The 16,356-nt window shown below is 46.9% G+C and overlaps 1 protein-coding gene across 1 annotated transcript in view; it reads right to left on the reverse strand.

Annotated features, from left to right (window-relative positions):
* LOC8026835 (DNA-dependent protein kinase catalytic subunit) overlaps positions 1-16,356 on the reverse strand; it is a 374,591-nt gene that overhangs the window by 130,622 nt on the left and 227,613 nt on the right. Inside the window, exons 60-65 of the mRNA XM_029967180.4 lie at positions 15,136-15,340; positions 13,759-13,914; positions 9,164-9,264; positions 5,117-5,248; positions 3,702-3,863; positions 735-822 (exon numbers count right to left, since the gene is read on the reverse strand). Coding sequence (XP_029823040.2) covers positions 735-822; positions 3,702-3,863; positions 5,117-5,248; positions 9,164-9,264; positions 13,759-13,914; positions 15,136-15,340 — 844 coding nt within the window. The remainder of the gene's footprint in view (positions 1-734; positions 823-3,701; positions 3,864-5,116; positions 5,249-9,163; positions 9,265-13,758; positions 13,915-15,135; positions 15,341-16,356) is intronic.

Consider the following 16,356-nt stretch of genomic DNA (forward strand, 5'->3'; position numbering starts at 1 on the left):
GCTTACTCTGATCATTAGTTAGCCAAAGTGAAAAGCCCATCTCATAGTCCCTTCATGTGGCTTTCATCACCATGCACAGAAACCTCAGCTGGGACATGGCAATATTCAATGTTGTACAAGCTGAAATGGCGTGCCTTATTCCCGGCCGCTACCAGAGCAACCAGGAATAAGAGAGGCAAACACACCGCAGAAGTACCGAACAAGAATGAATCGTGTTTACTGCGACGCCGGTGGTTTATACACAGATGCCCAATGCTGCCGATACAACATCTTCCTCTCCTCACATAACGAGGAGCTGAGTTAATTAGAAAGCATGGAAGCAACATTAACATTAGTAATCACAAAAAATCACACAAAATTTCTGGGCCCGGCAGTTGGCTGCGATGGGGGTATTGTAGTGACCTGGCTCGAAGCTACAGGGACCATTGGAGCTTTGGCCCAGATCCCTGCAATGTTTTACTTCAGTGTACTTTTTCTCTCGCTGCAGGACAATACAACAATTAAAGAGAACGGAAGTAAAAAAGCAGACGTTCAACATTATTTATAAATACTACTATACCTCCTTTGGGAGGTTGTGGCAGAAGGGGTTAGTACATTGAAATATGCAAAAATGGTTAAACAAAAGTATAATGCAGTGGCAGTACATAACCGACTTTCTTTCTTACAGTGGCCACTACTGTTCTAAAGCTGTCTCCATCTTAATTGACCGCGATACCCTAACCACTGGGGCTTACCCAAGCTCTGGTGGCCACTTGCAACTGAAGCCTTTGCCACTGCATCCACAGGGAGCTTCAAGCCCCCAGCACACGAGAATGAAGTTTCCTGCATGCACAACGAAAAACAAGCACAACTCTCAGTGTTGCCAGGGCTACAGAGACAGAAAGAAGCCTTTTGACGTGTAGTTTTTACGAGAAAGATTCAACGACGCAACAACCGTAAGCTTACCCCCAAGAACAAGATCTTGTCAATGTTGGGGTTTAAGAATGCATGCAGGTTTTATCGATGATCCGAGCGAACCATACAATATACAGTCGAACCTCGATATAACGAACTTCAATGTAACGAAATCCTCGATTTATTGAAGTATTTTATTTTTCATAATTTCTTGCCCATAGACCCCATGCATTTTTAGTCTCTATATAACGAAGTCGATTTTGCTGCTATTTCAATATAACGAAGCGTCATTGCCATAGAAGGCAATAAATAAATCAACTCTAAAAATCAACTTCGCAAAAAAATTGTGGTTAAAAAAAAAAAAATTATGCGCAAACGCGAGCGCTTGATAGGTTACTTCACGGGGACAGGCCTTCCAACGTTCCTAGGCTGCCCGAGGATGCGGCGCCGGTAGCGCCGGCGAGGCATGCGGCAAAGCGGATTCCGCGGGGCTGGCCAGAAAATGCCGAGCAAAAAGTTAACACGGCATAACAGCATCACCACTGACATTCACTGATCATCATAGTCCACTGTACCGCGGGTAGCGCGGGAGCCAACTTCAGCGGGGGAGCGACGTGATGGCGCGACCGCGCGACCGCACGGGCAGTGCCATCTAGGAGAAGACCGATTATCGTCTTGCGAGCGTGATGTAAAGCAAAGGCGCAAGCACACTGTGGGCGCAAGGGGGCAAGTAAACTGTGCGGTCAAGAGTGCTGTGTAGGTTGGAAACATTGGCACCGCCTAAACTAAACAGCTTTATTTTTTAACCGGGCGGTTCACTCACGTGCTTGATGCCATAAGGAAACGTAAAGTTCTTTCTTTGGATGAGAAAGCAAACGTTTTGGACGCCATCCTGAAGAAACTGCCGAGATCACGAGCACTCGGGAAGTGCTCGACGCAATGGACGTACTGAGGAGGTACACGGCGTCACATGGGCAGCAAGATGCCGTGCAAGCGCTCTGGGCGCTCGAACGCCGTATGACGCCGCTGCTACTGTCGGACAAGGCGCAAGCAAAACTCGCGGACTACTTTGCCCCTAAATAAATGTCATTTTCGGTGAGTTTTCATACCCGTAAAATGTTTCGGAATTTTTTTTTTTCGCATGCTAAAGCCAAATTTCGATTTAGCGAAATTTCAATGTAACGAAGTAAATTGCGAATTTTACCGACTTCGTTACATCGAGGTTTAACTGTAGTGCAATATGCAAGGTTCATGCGCAAAAAGTTTTTAAACCCTCAATGGTTCACGCACAAAAACATTTTAAAACTGTCAGTTCTTAAACAATAATGGATCTGTAGCTCATATTATTTATTTATTTATTTATTTATTTATTTACAATACTGTGAACCTTACGGTCAACACAGGAGAGAAAAATAAGTTGTACAAGCCAAGCAAAATGCATTCACACTCAAGTGAGCACTTATGCACATGCAGTGGTGCGTCACACCCTGCACATCTGAAGATGTATTCCGCACACATACATTATTCAGTTAAAAATTCGCGCAATGATAATTCAAATGACTTGAGATTAGAGCAGCTGACGACTTCGTTTGGCAGAGCGTTCCACTCTACTATTGTCCTACAAAAGAAAGAATACTTAAATACATCATTTTTGTATTGATACGGAGCAATCGCCCTGACGTTGCTAGTCCTTTGGGAACGAGACGTTGAAGGCCGCAAGTAAAGCTGCGGATCTAGCTTTGTCATTCCAGTCGTTATGGAAAAGAGTTCTTTTAACCTTGATATTTTCCGTCGCTTTGCCAGCGAGTCAAGCTGCGCCTCTTGTCTCATTGAAGAAACAGATTCTGTACGTTTATATCTGGAGAAGATAAATCGAAGAGCCAGATTTTGTATTCTTTCAATTTGTGATTCGTGGCATTTTCTATACAGCGCAATCCACTTATAACGATAATGAGAAAACCCGAAATTTCAATCCTTATGACCGATTATCGTTGTATTTGGACTAGAAACTGATTGTTTTCTAGTCTAGGAACTCTAGAAGCAGTACATTGTTATATGTGGTATTGTTATAAATGGATTGCACTATATCTTCAAAGCTCCGGCAGTTTCTTGAGCAGCCAAACTGCACACATTTTCAGAATTTCTAGGCTTTACTCTTTCCGGCATGCTATTTTTGTTATCTCTTATGTCACAATAGCTACCGCGGAAAGGGAAAAAGAAGGTGACGCCAAAATCACCATTTAAATTTTCCCGCACTTTCCAGTGGCGCGACGTCACGTAGTAGGCTCGTTGGATATCCCTGCCCCTCCTGCACCAGTACGTGCATTCAGATGCAATGAATTGTAGTACATTACTTTTCCCCATACCATAGCTGAAGTATTCGGAAATCGATACGAGCTTACTAATGACACTTGCTGGTTGTTTTTCTAAAAACACCGTTTTTCTTTTTCTTACACTCGAATAAGCTTTCATTTAGCACTATCTCATTTCTAACACATCAAGATCATGCTTCCAAATATGGACCAAATTACATTTTTTTGTTTTTGTGTTGCCTCTCATTTTTAAAAATTGTGATTACAGAATTTTTATCTTCTATAATTTCATGCATAAAATTAATTTCGACGTGTAATTTGATTTACCAGTTCAAGCGTGCGTTTTAATGTATTTAAATAATTTTGGGGCAAATCAGTGACTAAGGAAATTTCATTTTTAATTTCTTCGACAGATTGAAATGGAGGATATCAGCTTAGGCACGAAACACTTTGCAAGTCCCTGTGGAGACCAGCGACCCCAACGAGGGAACTGACCTGCACAAATGCGACGAGGGGAGGGAAGCAGCGATCGCTCGTCACCAGAATGGACGACAGAGCGACTTCAAGCTCACGACACAGTTCGGGAAGGTCGGCACCATCCTTCACCACCGTTTTCACAATGGATGTCAGCAACACTTGAGCCACTTGCTGATCGTGCTGCGCAACAATTCAATTTATTAGATTTACATATTTGTGTTTTTATTCCTCCCCTGCATTAAGAGGGCCTGTGGTAGTAAAAGAGAAATGTAACAAACAATCATTTAAAGGGCCCCTGAAAAGAAAAAAAAAAAGTTTTTTTTGTAAACAGTTTGGTTGGGATACACGTGTCAAAAAATTAATTTTAAACGAAAAAAAGTTTTTCTTAGAGCAATAATGACGGCGAGATTTATTTGAATTTCTGCGCGCGAAGTCCATGACGTCACTGGTCATTCTGGAGTGACCATCTCGGTCGTGAAGGCGAAGACACTCCACCTCTCCTCCACATGCTCGAAATGCTGAGAGAGAAAACAAGTGGAAAGGAGGTGACTGCCAACTAAATCACGTCTCGCGCCATCAACATTGCTCTAAAAAAACTTTTTTTCGCATAAAATTTATTTTTGGACACGCGTGTTCCAACCAGATTGTTTAAAATACCTTTTTTTTTTTCTTTTCAGGGGTCCTTTAAAGGGGCACTCTGGCATTTTCTTCATAGTCCTCGATTTTTGAAAATTTGCTAAACACACAAATGAACATTGCTGAAATATTAAGGGGAGACGTGAGAGTATACGTCAGGCAGAGATGTCCTGGCAGCCTGAACTCACCATACACAATTGTTTTTTTCTTCAAATATTTGAAAAAAGGATATTTGCATACAATACAATACAAAAACCTTCTTTATTTACTTTCTTTCAAAATAACACAATATAAAGCCCACATAAGCCAATAATGGCTTGTGCGTTGTATATAGCGATAAGATTTATAAATGTCAATTATGAAGTACAAGTGGGCATCTCTAGGTGTAATTTTACGTTTAACTTGTCATTTACTCTCTATCCTAATGTAGGCATTGAACTTTCCGAGGCTACAGTCCATAAATATAGCCGCATTAAAATTAACTTAAAAATGGACGCGTGAAAGCTTGGGAACAACCTTGTTGAGTTTATCTGGGTTTCTGTTTATATTAAGCATGGTGCAGTAGTATCCAATATTCGATTAAAAAATATTCGGCCAAAATCACTATTTGCTCGAGCTCAAAATCTACTAAAATGACTAGTATGCGACTATTGCAAATAGTGTCAAACCTTCGCTCTAGTGAAATGGAGTTCCAGGGTTGGCTCACAGATGGCGCCAGCGTGTTCTCCCGAGAAAATGCGAGAGTGAGTTATTAAGGCAAAGACTAAATGGAAGGGATGCGAGGGCGTCCCCCGCACCTGAGCGAGCGCCTGCAAGGGCGCCACCAGCGCCGAATGAGGGATCTCAATGTCAGGAAGGTCCCCCAAGCGATAGCTGCGGTACAGCGTCACCTCTGCCTCCCTCCGGGCACGCCTCTCTCGCTCTTGTTCCTGCAAAGAAGCTCCCATCAGGCACGCGGGTCTTTTGGGGCTTACGCACACATATTCCAATGTCCCCCCGGATGCTCAAAAACACTGAAATGCTAGAATTACGATTCAGTACAAAACGAGCGTGTTGGTGACAGTAATTGAACATGAGGAAGATACATAGATAGGGGGGACGCACAACGAAGTCTTCGTTGTCCGTCCCCCCATCTATGTATCTTCCTCACGTTTAATTAGAATTACAAAGAGCCCCGAGACTGCGGCAAGAAAAGGACGGCACAAACCCAAAGACTGGAGCAGAGCTGACGTTTCATCGGCTTGGTAGTTATGTCGATCTACACCTCCTCGTTTGCACTCTCACTTTTTGTAGGTTGACTATAATACTTTCTTTTTTATATACCAAAATGTATTGTTGCTTGATTCAAACAATTAATCTAGATTCATATAGGTACTGCTGCAATTCAAATGAGTCGATAAAACCCCTCGCCCCATGGGGTGAGCGGCAGTGTTGGTTAAAAACACCTACCGATCCCACATACTGGACGCCAACTGAGCAGGCGCACACCCAACATCAGTAAGAAAGGAAAAAAATATTTAAAAAAAATATATTTACGACACTGAAATAAAATTTCAACAGTTTGGTGTTAGAGTGATATAGCTCGTCTTTTAGGTTCTCGATGCAATGTACATTTAGAAAGAAGACCTATTTTCACGCAAACCTGAGGCACGGCAACATGGTATGGTAAAATAAACCTAATTTGCTTTCTCAAGACCACCAAGTGCGATGAACAACAACAAAAAAAAAAAAATGTGTGTGACGCTTCTTTTATTTTTAGAATAATTAAATATAGCACAATTTCCATTTCAAGCAGCTAACAAAAGATTATTAAAGTTTTGATAAAAAAAAAAATATATACCGTAAAATCCTGAATTAACGCCCCCCTTTTCGCCGTAGATAATTGGCCAAAAAAGTGGGGTGGGCGATCTTTCAGTATTTAAAAACCAAAATCACAAACAAAACTCGAGTAACGGGTGCGCCAAAGCAGCGTGGGTTTCCCTAGCTCTCATCGCTGAAACCGTCAAACGACACATCGCTTTCGCTATCGAAGATTAAATCGCCTCGTCAATGAGGCTCTCGGGATCCTCGGGTCCATTGGTTACCGAAGCCAAACGGTCGTTGAGCTCGCCGTCCTCGGAACCATCGAGCCTTGTGGATATTCCGCACCGTTTGAACGAACTTCGCACGGTATCCTCGGAGACGGAGGCCCACGCCTGAGCCACGAAGTCCACAACCTCTTGACGCGACGGCTTGCGAAGGTTGCCCTTTGGAGTCACCGAACCTTTCCGGAAGAACGATGCCCAAATTCCACGCAGCGCGTCCTTGAAGGGCTTCATCCATGAGACGTCCGCGGGTTGCAAAATGGACGTGCAACCGCCCAGTATCAAGACGACGTCGGTGTCTTTTGCGTCGAGCGCTTCTCGGGCCGCCTGTCTTGTGTATGGGTGCTTGGTCCAGTATGAGCAGTCTCCTCACGTCGTCGGCGTTCGGGCCCCAAACTCTCCTAGTCCACTCCAGTAGGACGGGAGAGATCATCCAACCGTTCTTGGAAGAAGTAACTCGCACATTTGCTGCAAGTACAACAAGTATAACATGAAATAACAGTTCAGGCCCCAAACGCACATTACACATGCTACGCTGATGAACGAAGATATGCAAACTGCCCGATTTTATGGCCGAGCGCCGAAGCACGCGCAAGTGAGTAACCTTTGGAAAGCCAGCAAGTCACGCGCCAACTGCTCGTGCGCTCAAGATGGCGCCGGCCAGAACGGCTACGCCATCTTTCGGAAATGGGGCGATACAAAACAAAACGGGCTGTGGCGTTTTGTCAATGGATGACGCAACAGTCGCTCTATTTAAAAAAAAAAAAATGCTGTCAGCCTTGTTTTTACGTATTTCTAAGGCTTTGTTTCGACATTTATACCCTGAATGGTGATTAATTACAACATACCTGGAATCCTTAGAGAAAAGAGTACTCCGGGGGGATCCGGCCGGTTGGCTCCTTCAGTACGATCAAAGCAGGTAGCTTGATGCCCGCTGCCGTCGCGCACAAGGCCACCGTCATCCCTCGCCGAGCAGAGCTGGTGTTGGCGATGCGAATACTCGACTCGCCGACATCATTGTTGGTTCTCGCAGCAGGGCAATCCATCCGGACCATAGTCTGATCCATGTTGGCTATGTTGTAGTCCGAGTAGTTGTGCTCCAGGCACAGAGTTGACACAGCCTTTCGGAACACCGTAATTGCTTCAACGTAGTTGGTAGGCAGCTTCTGACTTTCTTTGGTCCCCACCCGCATAGACACATTAAATCGCTTCTTCCAGTTAGCTATGTACTGGCATGACGCTTGGAAGTTTCCTAGGCCAATCTGTTCTGCCAGTTTCCGCGCATGCTCTTGAAGCAGGCGATTGCTGACTGCTCGACCGGCGGATCTCTCAGTCTCCAGAAAGTCCATCAGTGCGTCGTCGATTTCTTCACTAAAAACGGGTCGTCCCCTACCTATTGCTCTCTTCAACTTGTTCGTTCCATGGCATTGTTGTAGAAGTACTTGGTAGCTCGTATTCCATTCCCGTACACGCTTCCGGTCAACTTCGAAATGGCGCGCAGTCTTGCTCACGTTAGCTCCGTTCTTGCGGTGCCATTCCACGACTTCCACTTTCTTCTGGATGGTATAGCCGGACCTTATCCCGAGTATACACAAGAAACGTCTTCACAGTTTGCTGGTCAAAAGATTTTCTGGGGTTGTCGGGCGATCTGACGACAACCACTAAGTGACCTTCAACGCTTTCCTGATGTCATTCAATAAGTGACCTTGACCACTTTCCGGGTTCCTTCCGTTATCTTATCTCCCTTATTGTGTGTGGCCTCTTCTTTTTGTGAAGGGAATCCTAGGCTTTCCAAACCTTCTCCCCTACCCTCCGGCACTTTTCTCAACCTTCGGGCATCGCTATTTTTGGAAGGTGGGCGACCTATCAGTATTCGAGGGAAACACGTGTTCGAACATAAAAGCGGAGTGGGCGATCTATCGAGTGTGGGCGCTATTTCAGGATTTTACGGTATACATAGATCCCCAATATGACAAAAGAAAACCGTGTTCGAATGTTATCATAGATGTGTAGCGATGCACATCTTACGCGATTCAAAAATATTATTTTGTAAATAGATTTCCGCGGGAAATTGAAGCCACAGAAGATTGCAATGTAGAGGAGACGGCCAGGCCTACTTATCGACATAAATGTCATGGCGGCCGACGTCACAACTCGAAGAACCACGCGGAGAAAAATGGCTCAAATTCATGTTGTTCTGGGTTGCCTGGAGGTCTTCAAAAGCGTATTTGACTAACTTCGCGATCATAACCGGCACTAATTCTCTTTATAAATCAAGTATAAAGAATAAAAAAAACAAAAAAACATAAAACCCAAAATCACAATTTTTGAGAAATACTGCCAGTTTTCGACCCGCATCTCCCCTTAACAAACTTTGACGTACTACGGAAAATCTTCAAAATTTATATCTTTTATCGAAGATCATGCGTGCCTTTTCTCTAATCAGCAAAGCATGAGTGTGGAGTTTTGAGGGACCAAAAAGTACTGTTTTACTTTGTAAAAGTTTCATCAAATAGAAATCAAAAAGAAAAAAAGGACAAAAGGCCATCGTAATAGTTCCCCTTACCTAGCAAGTATGTATCACGCATGAGAGATACTCGTCAGTATGGGCGACATTTCGGTTTGACAAAGTCTTTACCCACTGGGCACGCACAACGCGAGACAACTCTGTCGGTCCTTTCGTATATCTCCCAAAAAGGGAAAGCCGTAGCTATCTGACGAGCCTAGTGCGTGGCTAGACCAACGCTGGAGTGCACCCACCCCCCAGAGCTCTTTACGCCGGACTTCCCGCTTGATGTGCTGCAGCCGGACCTTGTCTTCGTCGCGCAAGAAGCGCCTCCGCAGGAATCCAAGCTCCTTGCCTGTGTCGCGGTAAAAATTTAAAACAGAATCACGAATAGGAATCAGTTTGCAGCAACATTTCGATCTATCAATCAAACACGCAGAATTGAAACTCCCGAGAAACGCCACCAGCACTCGCATTCCATCAAGGCCTTCCCGAAGCGCCACTTTGTCGTTCTCTCTTGACGAAACGCGCATCACGTGACTGCGACGTAGCTGCAGCGCAAGTACGAAGGCGCACGAGTGGAAAGGGCAGTCCCGCTCGTTCTACTTCTTCTCCAGATTGTGGAGACAACCCTCCCTGCTCTTATAGGGAGCGATGCCACACTAGAAAGGCACGTCTGAGCCCGCTTCTACGCCAACCTCCCTGAAAACCTCGTCCATGGCTACGCTTCTTTGTAGACTGGTACGCATGGCTATGCCGGCTTTGCGGGAAAAGTGGATGCATGGGACGTGTTCGTAAAGAGCGCATATATTAGTCGAGCAAATATGGTAATCAAATATGGCCTAATGGGAACTCTCACTATGTTTAAAAACAAAGCCACTACGTAAGCTACACTCGGAGCACCGCTGCCGATTTCGGGGACCCCTTTTATATTGGCGGGAGCGATGGCGGACCCCTCCACCAGGGGGGAGGGGTTCCCATTCATATTGGAACAATTACAATGAGAAAGATCTGATTGAGGAAAACTATATGGTTGCAAACCAACTTTGAATGTCTGAAGCGGTGAACGCTCAACCCTACCCACTTGGCACACATAGTTTCATCTATTTAGCCTGGTCGAATGGCCAGCACCTATAAAATGTACACCAAATTGCTCGGTAATTGGGCAATCCTGTTGCATACGTGAAACATTCAAGCATCACAAAAGTTCAGCGGTACTCGGCGTTTCACGTATGCAAGCCACAATTGCCTAGCAATAGGCCATACATTTTTCCTAGAAGAAAGCGATATTACCAACAATCGGGCCAATTTACCCGACGGTCTTCCAGAGCCTTCCATGCTCTCGAGCACCTCTCCCTCAGTGTGCGCAGGTGGTTGAGCTCCCCCTCGCCTACCTCACTCGTCCCTGCCTACCCTTCTGGTCACGTGACCTCCCTCGCTAACCAATCGGCATTGAGCTTTGCGGCCACGCTTATCGGGCATTGCAAAATGCCGAGCAACTAAACAATGTTGCGCATAAAAACAAAAAATGGGCCGAAATCGTCGCTGCCACTACGCCGATTCTCGAAGAACATTTCATGCAGCAATTGTACAAAGTCTTTTTTTTTTTTTTCAGCTGCATCAAATTTTTAAATAAGGGGAGGAAATGTTTTATGAATGTGGTTTTCACTGCGTGTTTCTATGGTGCAGAGGACATTAGATGGGAAGATAACCATAACTATTATCCAACTAATTAACTAAAATTCGTTAATTAACCTTTTAATTACAGTAATTAGGATATACATTTATTTTACAGACTTGAGGCGGTCGTATGCCGAGACTATTCCATTTTGTAGAATCCACGTAACCGCGATATTCGTCCCTGAATTTTTCACTTTTCTCCGGCTAAGGTAGCAAAGTCTGGCTAGACTGGCCACTTTTGCGGGTTTGCTGGATCGATAAATAAAAAGTCAGATAACGTAGAAAATTCGGGGACAGATGTCCTAAAACGTGGGTTGTTTACGCAAATTCTACAAAAGGGAACAGTTTCAGCATATGGCCACCTCAAAGTTTGTAATTTAAACGTATATCCTGATTAGTAATTAAAAAGTTAAATAACAAATTTTAGTTATTTAGTTCGATAACAGGAATGGTTATATTCCTGTCTAATGTCCACCGAGCCACGTAAACACGCAGAGGAAACCGCATGCATATGACTTCTCCCGTTTTATCTAAAAATTTGGTGCAGCTGAAAAACACCCTGTATTTTTCAGCTGCCCGGAATGAAACCCGAACGCCGGAACGCGTGGCCATCGACACAGGCTGCCCCACCTGGAGGGCCCCTGAGAACTAATGAAAATGTGCCGGGGTGCAAGGGTGTGGGTCCCATTAAGATGAGTTTGACCCTCGCGCAGTGCGTCCGGGACTTTCGCGTTTCGGCGGTGGTGCGCTGTAAGCACCGTCACTTGGAGAGCTTTTGTGAGTCGCACAGTCGCCCGGTCGACACCAAGCGGCCGCTTAACCTGGCTATAGCTTTGCAATAGGCCCTGCTCAGACAGGGCGATGAATCTATTCCGCTCCGGCCTTGATACGCCTGGCATATCGGTGGTTACCAAAAAGAGCGTCAGCAAGCAATTCCTCCCTTTCGATAGGAATCGACTAATAACCTCGCACGAAAACATGCGCAGTGCTTATAAAAACCGAGGCATCCGCATCGGTCTGTTGCAGCATGTTTTTTTTTTCATAAAGAGAATGGTTCTGCCAATAAACAAATTTTGTTTCGCCTCTATGATGTTTCACTATTTCTCAGAAACCGCGCGTGGCACGTTGTTCACCGGAGCCCCAGCGTGGTTCCGGTGAGACGTCATCAAGTACTATGTGTCTTCTGTCCACAAAATGTTTCAACTTTCATTTCGATACACAAAGCGATAAATAATGACAGCACTGAAGAGATATCGCTGAGCATCCGATACACAAAGCGCCGTCACTCGCTTTGTGTATCGGATGTGACGGCGCTCACAGCGCACCACCGGTGAAATGCGGAAGTCACAGACGCGTCGCGCGAGGCTCGAGTACATCTTAGTAGGACCCGTACACTCGCACCCCAGCACATTTTCCCTGGTCCTCACGGGCCCTCCAGGTGGAGCAGTCTGCGTCGATGGCCACGCGTTCCGCCATTCGGGTTTCATTTCGTGCTGACTGTACATCCCCAAAACCCCTCTTCTCCCTGGTGCAGGCAGATCAGGTCTCTTCGCATGTGCATGAAGGACGGCAGTCGTGCAGGATTGGCTGGTTATAGACAGCGACGGCGTGAGGCAACACCTGGCAACCGATGTGCAGTGGTGGACAGCGGGGCTAGGGCGCAGTACTTGGGCCGCCAGCGAGGCTCCGTCAAGTGGCGTGTAGAGTGGCTTAAGGTGTTTTTTTTAATGCGAGAGCATTAACTGTCTCATGGAGCGAGCTGACGTCATCAGTTTGAAGCGCGAAAACGGATCCTGGTTTCCGTGATCCCAATAGGAATGATTCGCCTTCGGTTCCATTGGCTGACGTGCGTCGACAGGGCTCCCATTGGCCGCTGCGCCATGGCCTCCGAGATCCCAAAGCGCGTGTGCACTAGTATACAGGAGACGACAAAGGGAGCAGACGAGCGGCTTGCATGCTTTTGCAATCACAACTCATAAGAAATGCTTAGGTGTACCTCCAGCTTTTATTTTTTTTGTAATGATCGAGCAATTTGCAGATTGTCGCTGTGAAGCAGCGCAAACGGGAGGACGGAGAGGGGTGCATTAACATGCGCTCGAGTGATAGTACACCCACCGTCCCCCACTCCGCAGCGCCGAAATTGGCGAAGGGGGGCTTCGCCGGCGTTCTTCGGCTGCTAGGTGTTATGTCACAGCATGACTCTCTATAACCAGCTAATCCAGGGCGGCCTCCGTTGCTAAGCATCCTATTGCCGAGCCTCTCGAAATATGCACTCCGCCGCCATCTGTCAACGCCTGCAAAAGGTGTTTCCTAGCCATTTCCCACAACCAGTGGGGCTGTGGGAACTGGCTAGCGCCGTCCCGTGGCGACGCTGTGAACTTTATGTATATGTGCTGCAAATCAGGCTACGGTCGGCACATGTACCGGGGCACTAATGATTTAAAAGAAGTTTACTGCCCGGCTTCACGGACAGTCGAGGGCTTCACGGACCCTAGGAAGGCCTTTGAAAACTGCAAAGGGTCCACAGACCACCATTTGAAAACCACAGGCTTAGGACGCTCCACTCCCACCTCGTGGGCTGGTAACTGGCGACAGTCACCATTTTAAATTGACACTTCCCAAGCTTTAGGTACGAAATTGAGTCAGGAGACGTCCTCCGGCTGGATTGTCTTTCGGATGATGGCTTTTCTTTCGAGAGGAAACTTGGGACAGCTCCATGATTTCAAGCACCGAGTTGTCCCAAGAGTCGCTACTCTCTAGTGCCTGTACGGTGCCTAGCTGGAACACGTCTGCCACCGGTGTGTCCCATTCTGTCCATGCATCCAAAGAGGTCCCCGCAACAAATGACCCCACACAAGCCCTCATGCATGTCACAATCCTAGTCTTTGGTCCTAGAAGTTCCGCAAAGAAGCATGACTCAACACGAGTATCACTGTCGTCCCAACTAATAGCTGTCGAAGCTTCCGTAGACTGTAAAGCTGAAGAGCACCTTGCAGCAGAACAAGCGTCTGCCATATCCACCCCCACTGCTGCGACATTGCCAGGATCGCAACCGGCGACAGCATGACATGACGTTGCGAGGCGGAAATGGCGGGAGCACTTTTTTGGACGCAGTAAAGGCACCAGCTGCAGGCACCACAGCGGCTCTAAACAGCTCCTCCCCACTCACTCTTCTGGCTGGTCTGGCTGGCTCCGAGCAGGACCTCTTCTTGCACCGGCGCAAACGAAAGGATGGACAGGGATCGTCGTCTCTCGGCTCCAGAAAGGTTGCTCTCCAGAGTGCTCTGGGTGAGCCAGTTGAACGAGCCCGCAGTCGTCGCAGCGGCTGCAAACGGTGAGCAGACTTGCACGGATCGTGTTTCGGGCGATCAGATTACTCGCGATCGCTCGGTTACCCAACAGTGATAAAGCAAAAGCTTCTTTTTAGGGGGGATTTAAGCTGGCAACACACAATCAATACAGTCAGCAGACTGTTCTTCACTACCAGTTTCCTATTGCACGTTTAGTTTTATTTGTTGTTTTTTGTAAAAGGCATTCTAACGGCTGTACCCTTTATAACGGGAGGTAGCTTGCGCCACCTGGCCCAGAAATTAAGAACCAAAAGTATGATTTTTTTCTTTCACCAACTTGCTTACTCTCTGCAATTTCGTAACTATCACCAGGCGGTGTGGGATATCACCAATGACGGTAATGAAATGCATGTTGCCAACACAGAATCAAGAAGAGAACAGCTGCTCTACTCGGTGACAGGTTCAGGGGAAGCTCCTCTCTCCAGCTTAGCAGAGCGACCATTCGAGAGGACTCCAGCATTCCCTCTGCCAAGGTGGAAAGAGGAACTTCCCTCGAACCTTTTGAAAAGTGTGATAGGCTTCCAAGTTTGTTATTACTTGCGACTGTGGTCTTTCGGGAGGTGTGGCAATCGAATTCCCGGAATGGCCCCGTATCGTCCATCGAGCCGCAGCGGCGGCGCTGTTACCAGCACGGTGCGTGCGCAGACGCCTCACCTCACGCTGGTCTCTGCTCACACACTCACACCTGGTAAACCCTGGCTTCTTTGTGAAAAATGGCCTAAAAGCTGCTTACGTGCGCACTTCTGGCTGTCTTCAAAGCACTCTCTTTGTCAAGCTATGCACTTTGTAGACTATAATCAACACCTCTCACTCAGTGCAGATGGTTGAGTCTATTTAGCTTTGTCGGTCAGCCAGCATCAATTGAAAAGAAAAGATTTACTCCTCGGCTTGACTGGCGGCCTAATGCTCTTGAGACCCCAAGAAGGCCCTCAAGGACCCCAAAGAATCCGTAGACCCCCTGTGAAAGCCACCGAGATACATAATAGGAGAGAAAGATCTAACACAAACGACATGCAGAGTGTGACTTGTGCGGGACCCATTCTGTGCTCCCTGGCGTTTGCGAGTATGATCGAGCCTGTCGAAGATGGTGCGACTTATAGACCAGAAAATATGGTGAGAAAGTGCATTTGTGCGTCTTCGTCCGTACGAGACCCCGAGCCCGGTGATCCGCGTCCCAGTGCAGGGCGTCTGCTCACCACCCGAGGTCCCCCGCTGCGTGGGCGTGAACTGGAGCTCCGCCTGGGTCGCCCTCAGCATCGGGCCCGGGTCGGTCGTTGCAGACGTCGTAGTCGACTGTGACGTCGTTGTGGATGACTGAGACTGGCTCCACGACAGCGTCTCGGCAAAGAGTGGCGTCATCGCCGCGTGCCGCTGGCGCCAAGATCCCGTCACGGCGTAGTCCTGAACCACATGACAAGAAACCTTGCCGCGTCAAGGAGGGGCCTTCCAACTATAGCCAACCATGGAATCTTTCAACAGGGTGATGGTCAGATTATACCAGAGTCACCAAACAGTCATACCAAAGAATACGATAAATTCGAGGGAAAGGTCCCACACATTTTGGCTGCTTCGGAACGGTGGGGCATGGGCATGGACATCGGCGGTCCCGATGGGACCATGTTGCTGGCGACACTGATACACACAAAGCAGGAAAACATCCCTACCAAGCTCTGTATCTAACGTCTTTCTAGCTTTCATTTACACAAAAACACCAGCGCCGCTCACTGTATAAAATAAACTTGACAAACACTCAAGCAACGTCAACTCGTTGCGAAAAAACTAACACGCTTAACATACCAAACGTATCGCCTGCATTCTTTCCCCACTCTTCTGTTGGACCAGCAATGTCAGCACTAGTGATTTGCTGCAGAGCGCGGCAAATCGCAAAGGGGAGCCATTTATAAATATATTTTAGACCGTCAACACAAAAACTAGCACAAAAAATGCTTGTCAATAGATTTTTTTTTTTTTTGCAGGAAGTACATGAAAATTGATTAAGGACTCCCAAGTAGAGAGAGCACATAAGCGAGCTTGCTTGAGGAATGACTGCATCATTCAAAATCTCTAAGCGGGTGACATAATGAAAAACAGCGCACAGAAGACAGGGCAATGTAGTAATTGCTCGTCGCCAAAATGTAGTAATTAAAAAGACGGTCACCCGTGAAAATAAAAGGAGCGCAGGGCCTACGTGGGCCTGCGGAGAAGACGAGGGGGTCACATGACGAGGTGGTAATCGGAGGGGCCTGGAGGGCGCGGGTCACCACTTCGTCTGACACGGATGGTTGCTAGTAAGGTACTCCTTTATGTAACAGTCAAACATGGGGGTCAGGCGCCATGGGGATGCTACCCTGAGAACACGGGTGCCAAAGCGGTATGTGGCGCCATCTGGCTAGTGTAGATAGTAAATGCGAAAAATT

Source organism: Ixodes scapularis, unplaced genomic scaffold (assembly GCF_016920785.2).
Source record: "Ixodes scapularis isolate PalLabHiFi unplaced genomic scaffold, ASM1692078v2 PGA_scaffold6__148_contigs__length_123643588, whole genome shotgun sequence".
In the NCBI taxonomy this organism is placed as follows: Eukaryota; Metazoa; Arthropoda; class Arachnida; order Ixodida; family Ixodidae; genus Ixodes; species Ixodes scapularis.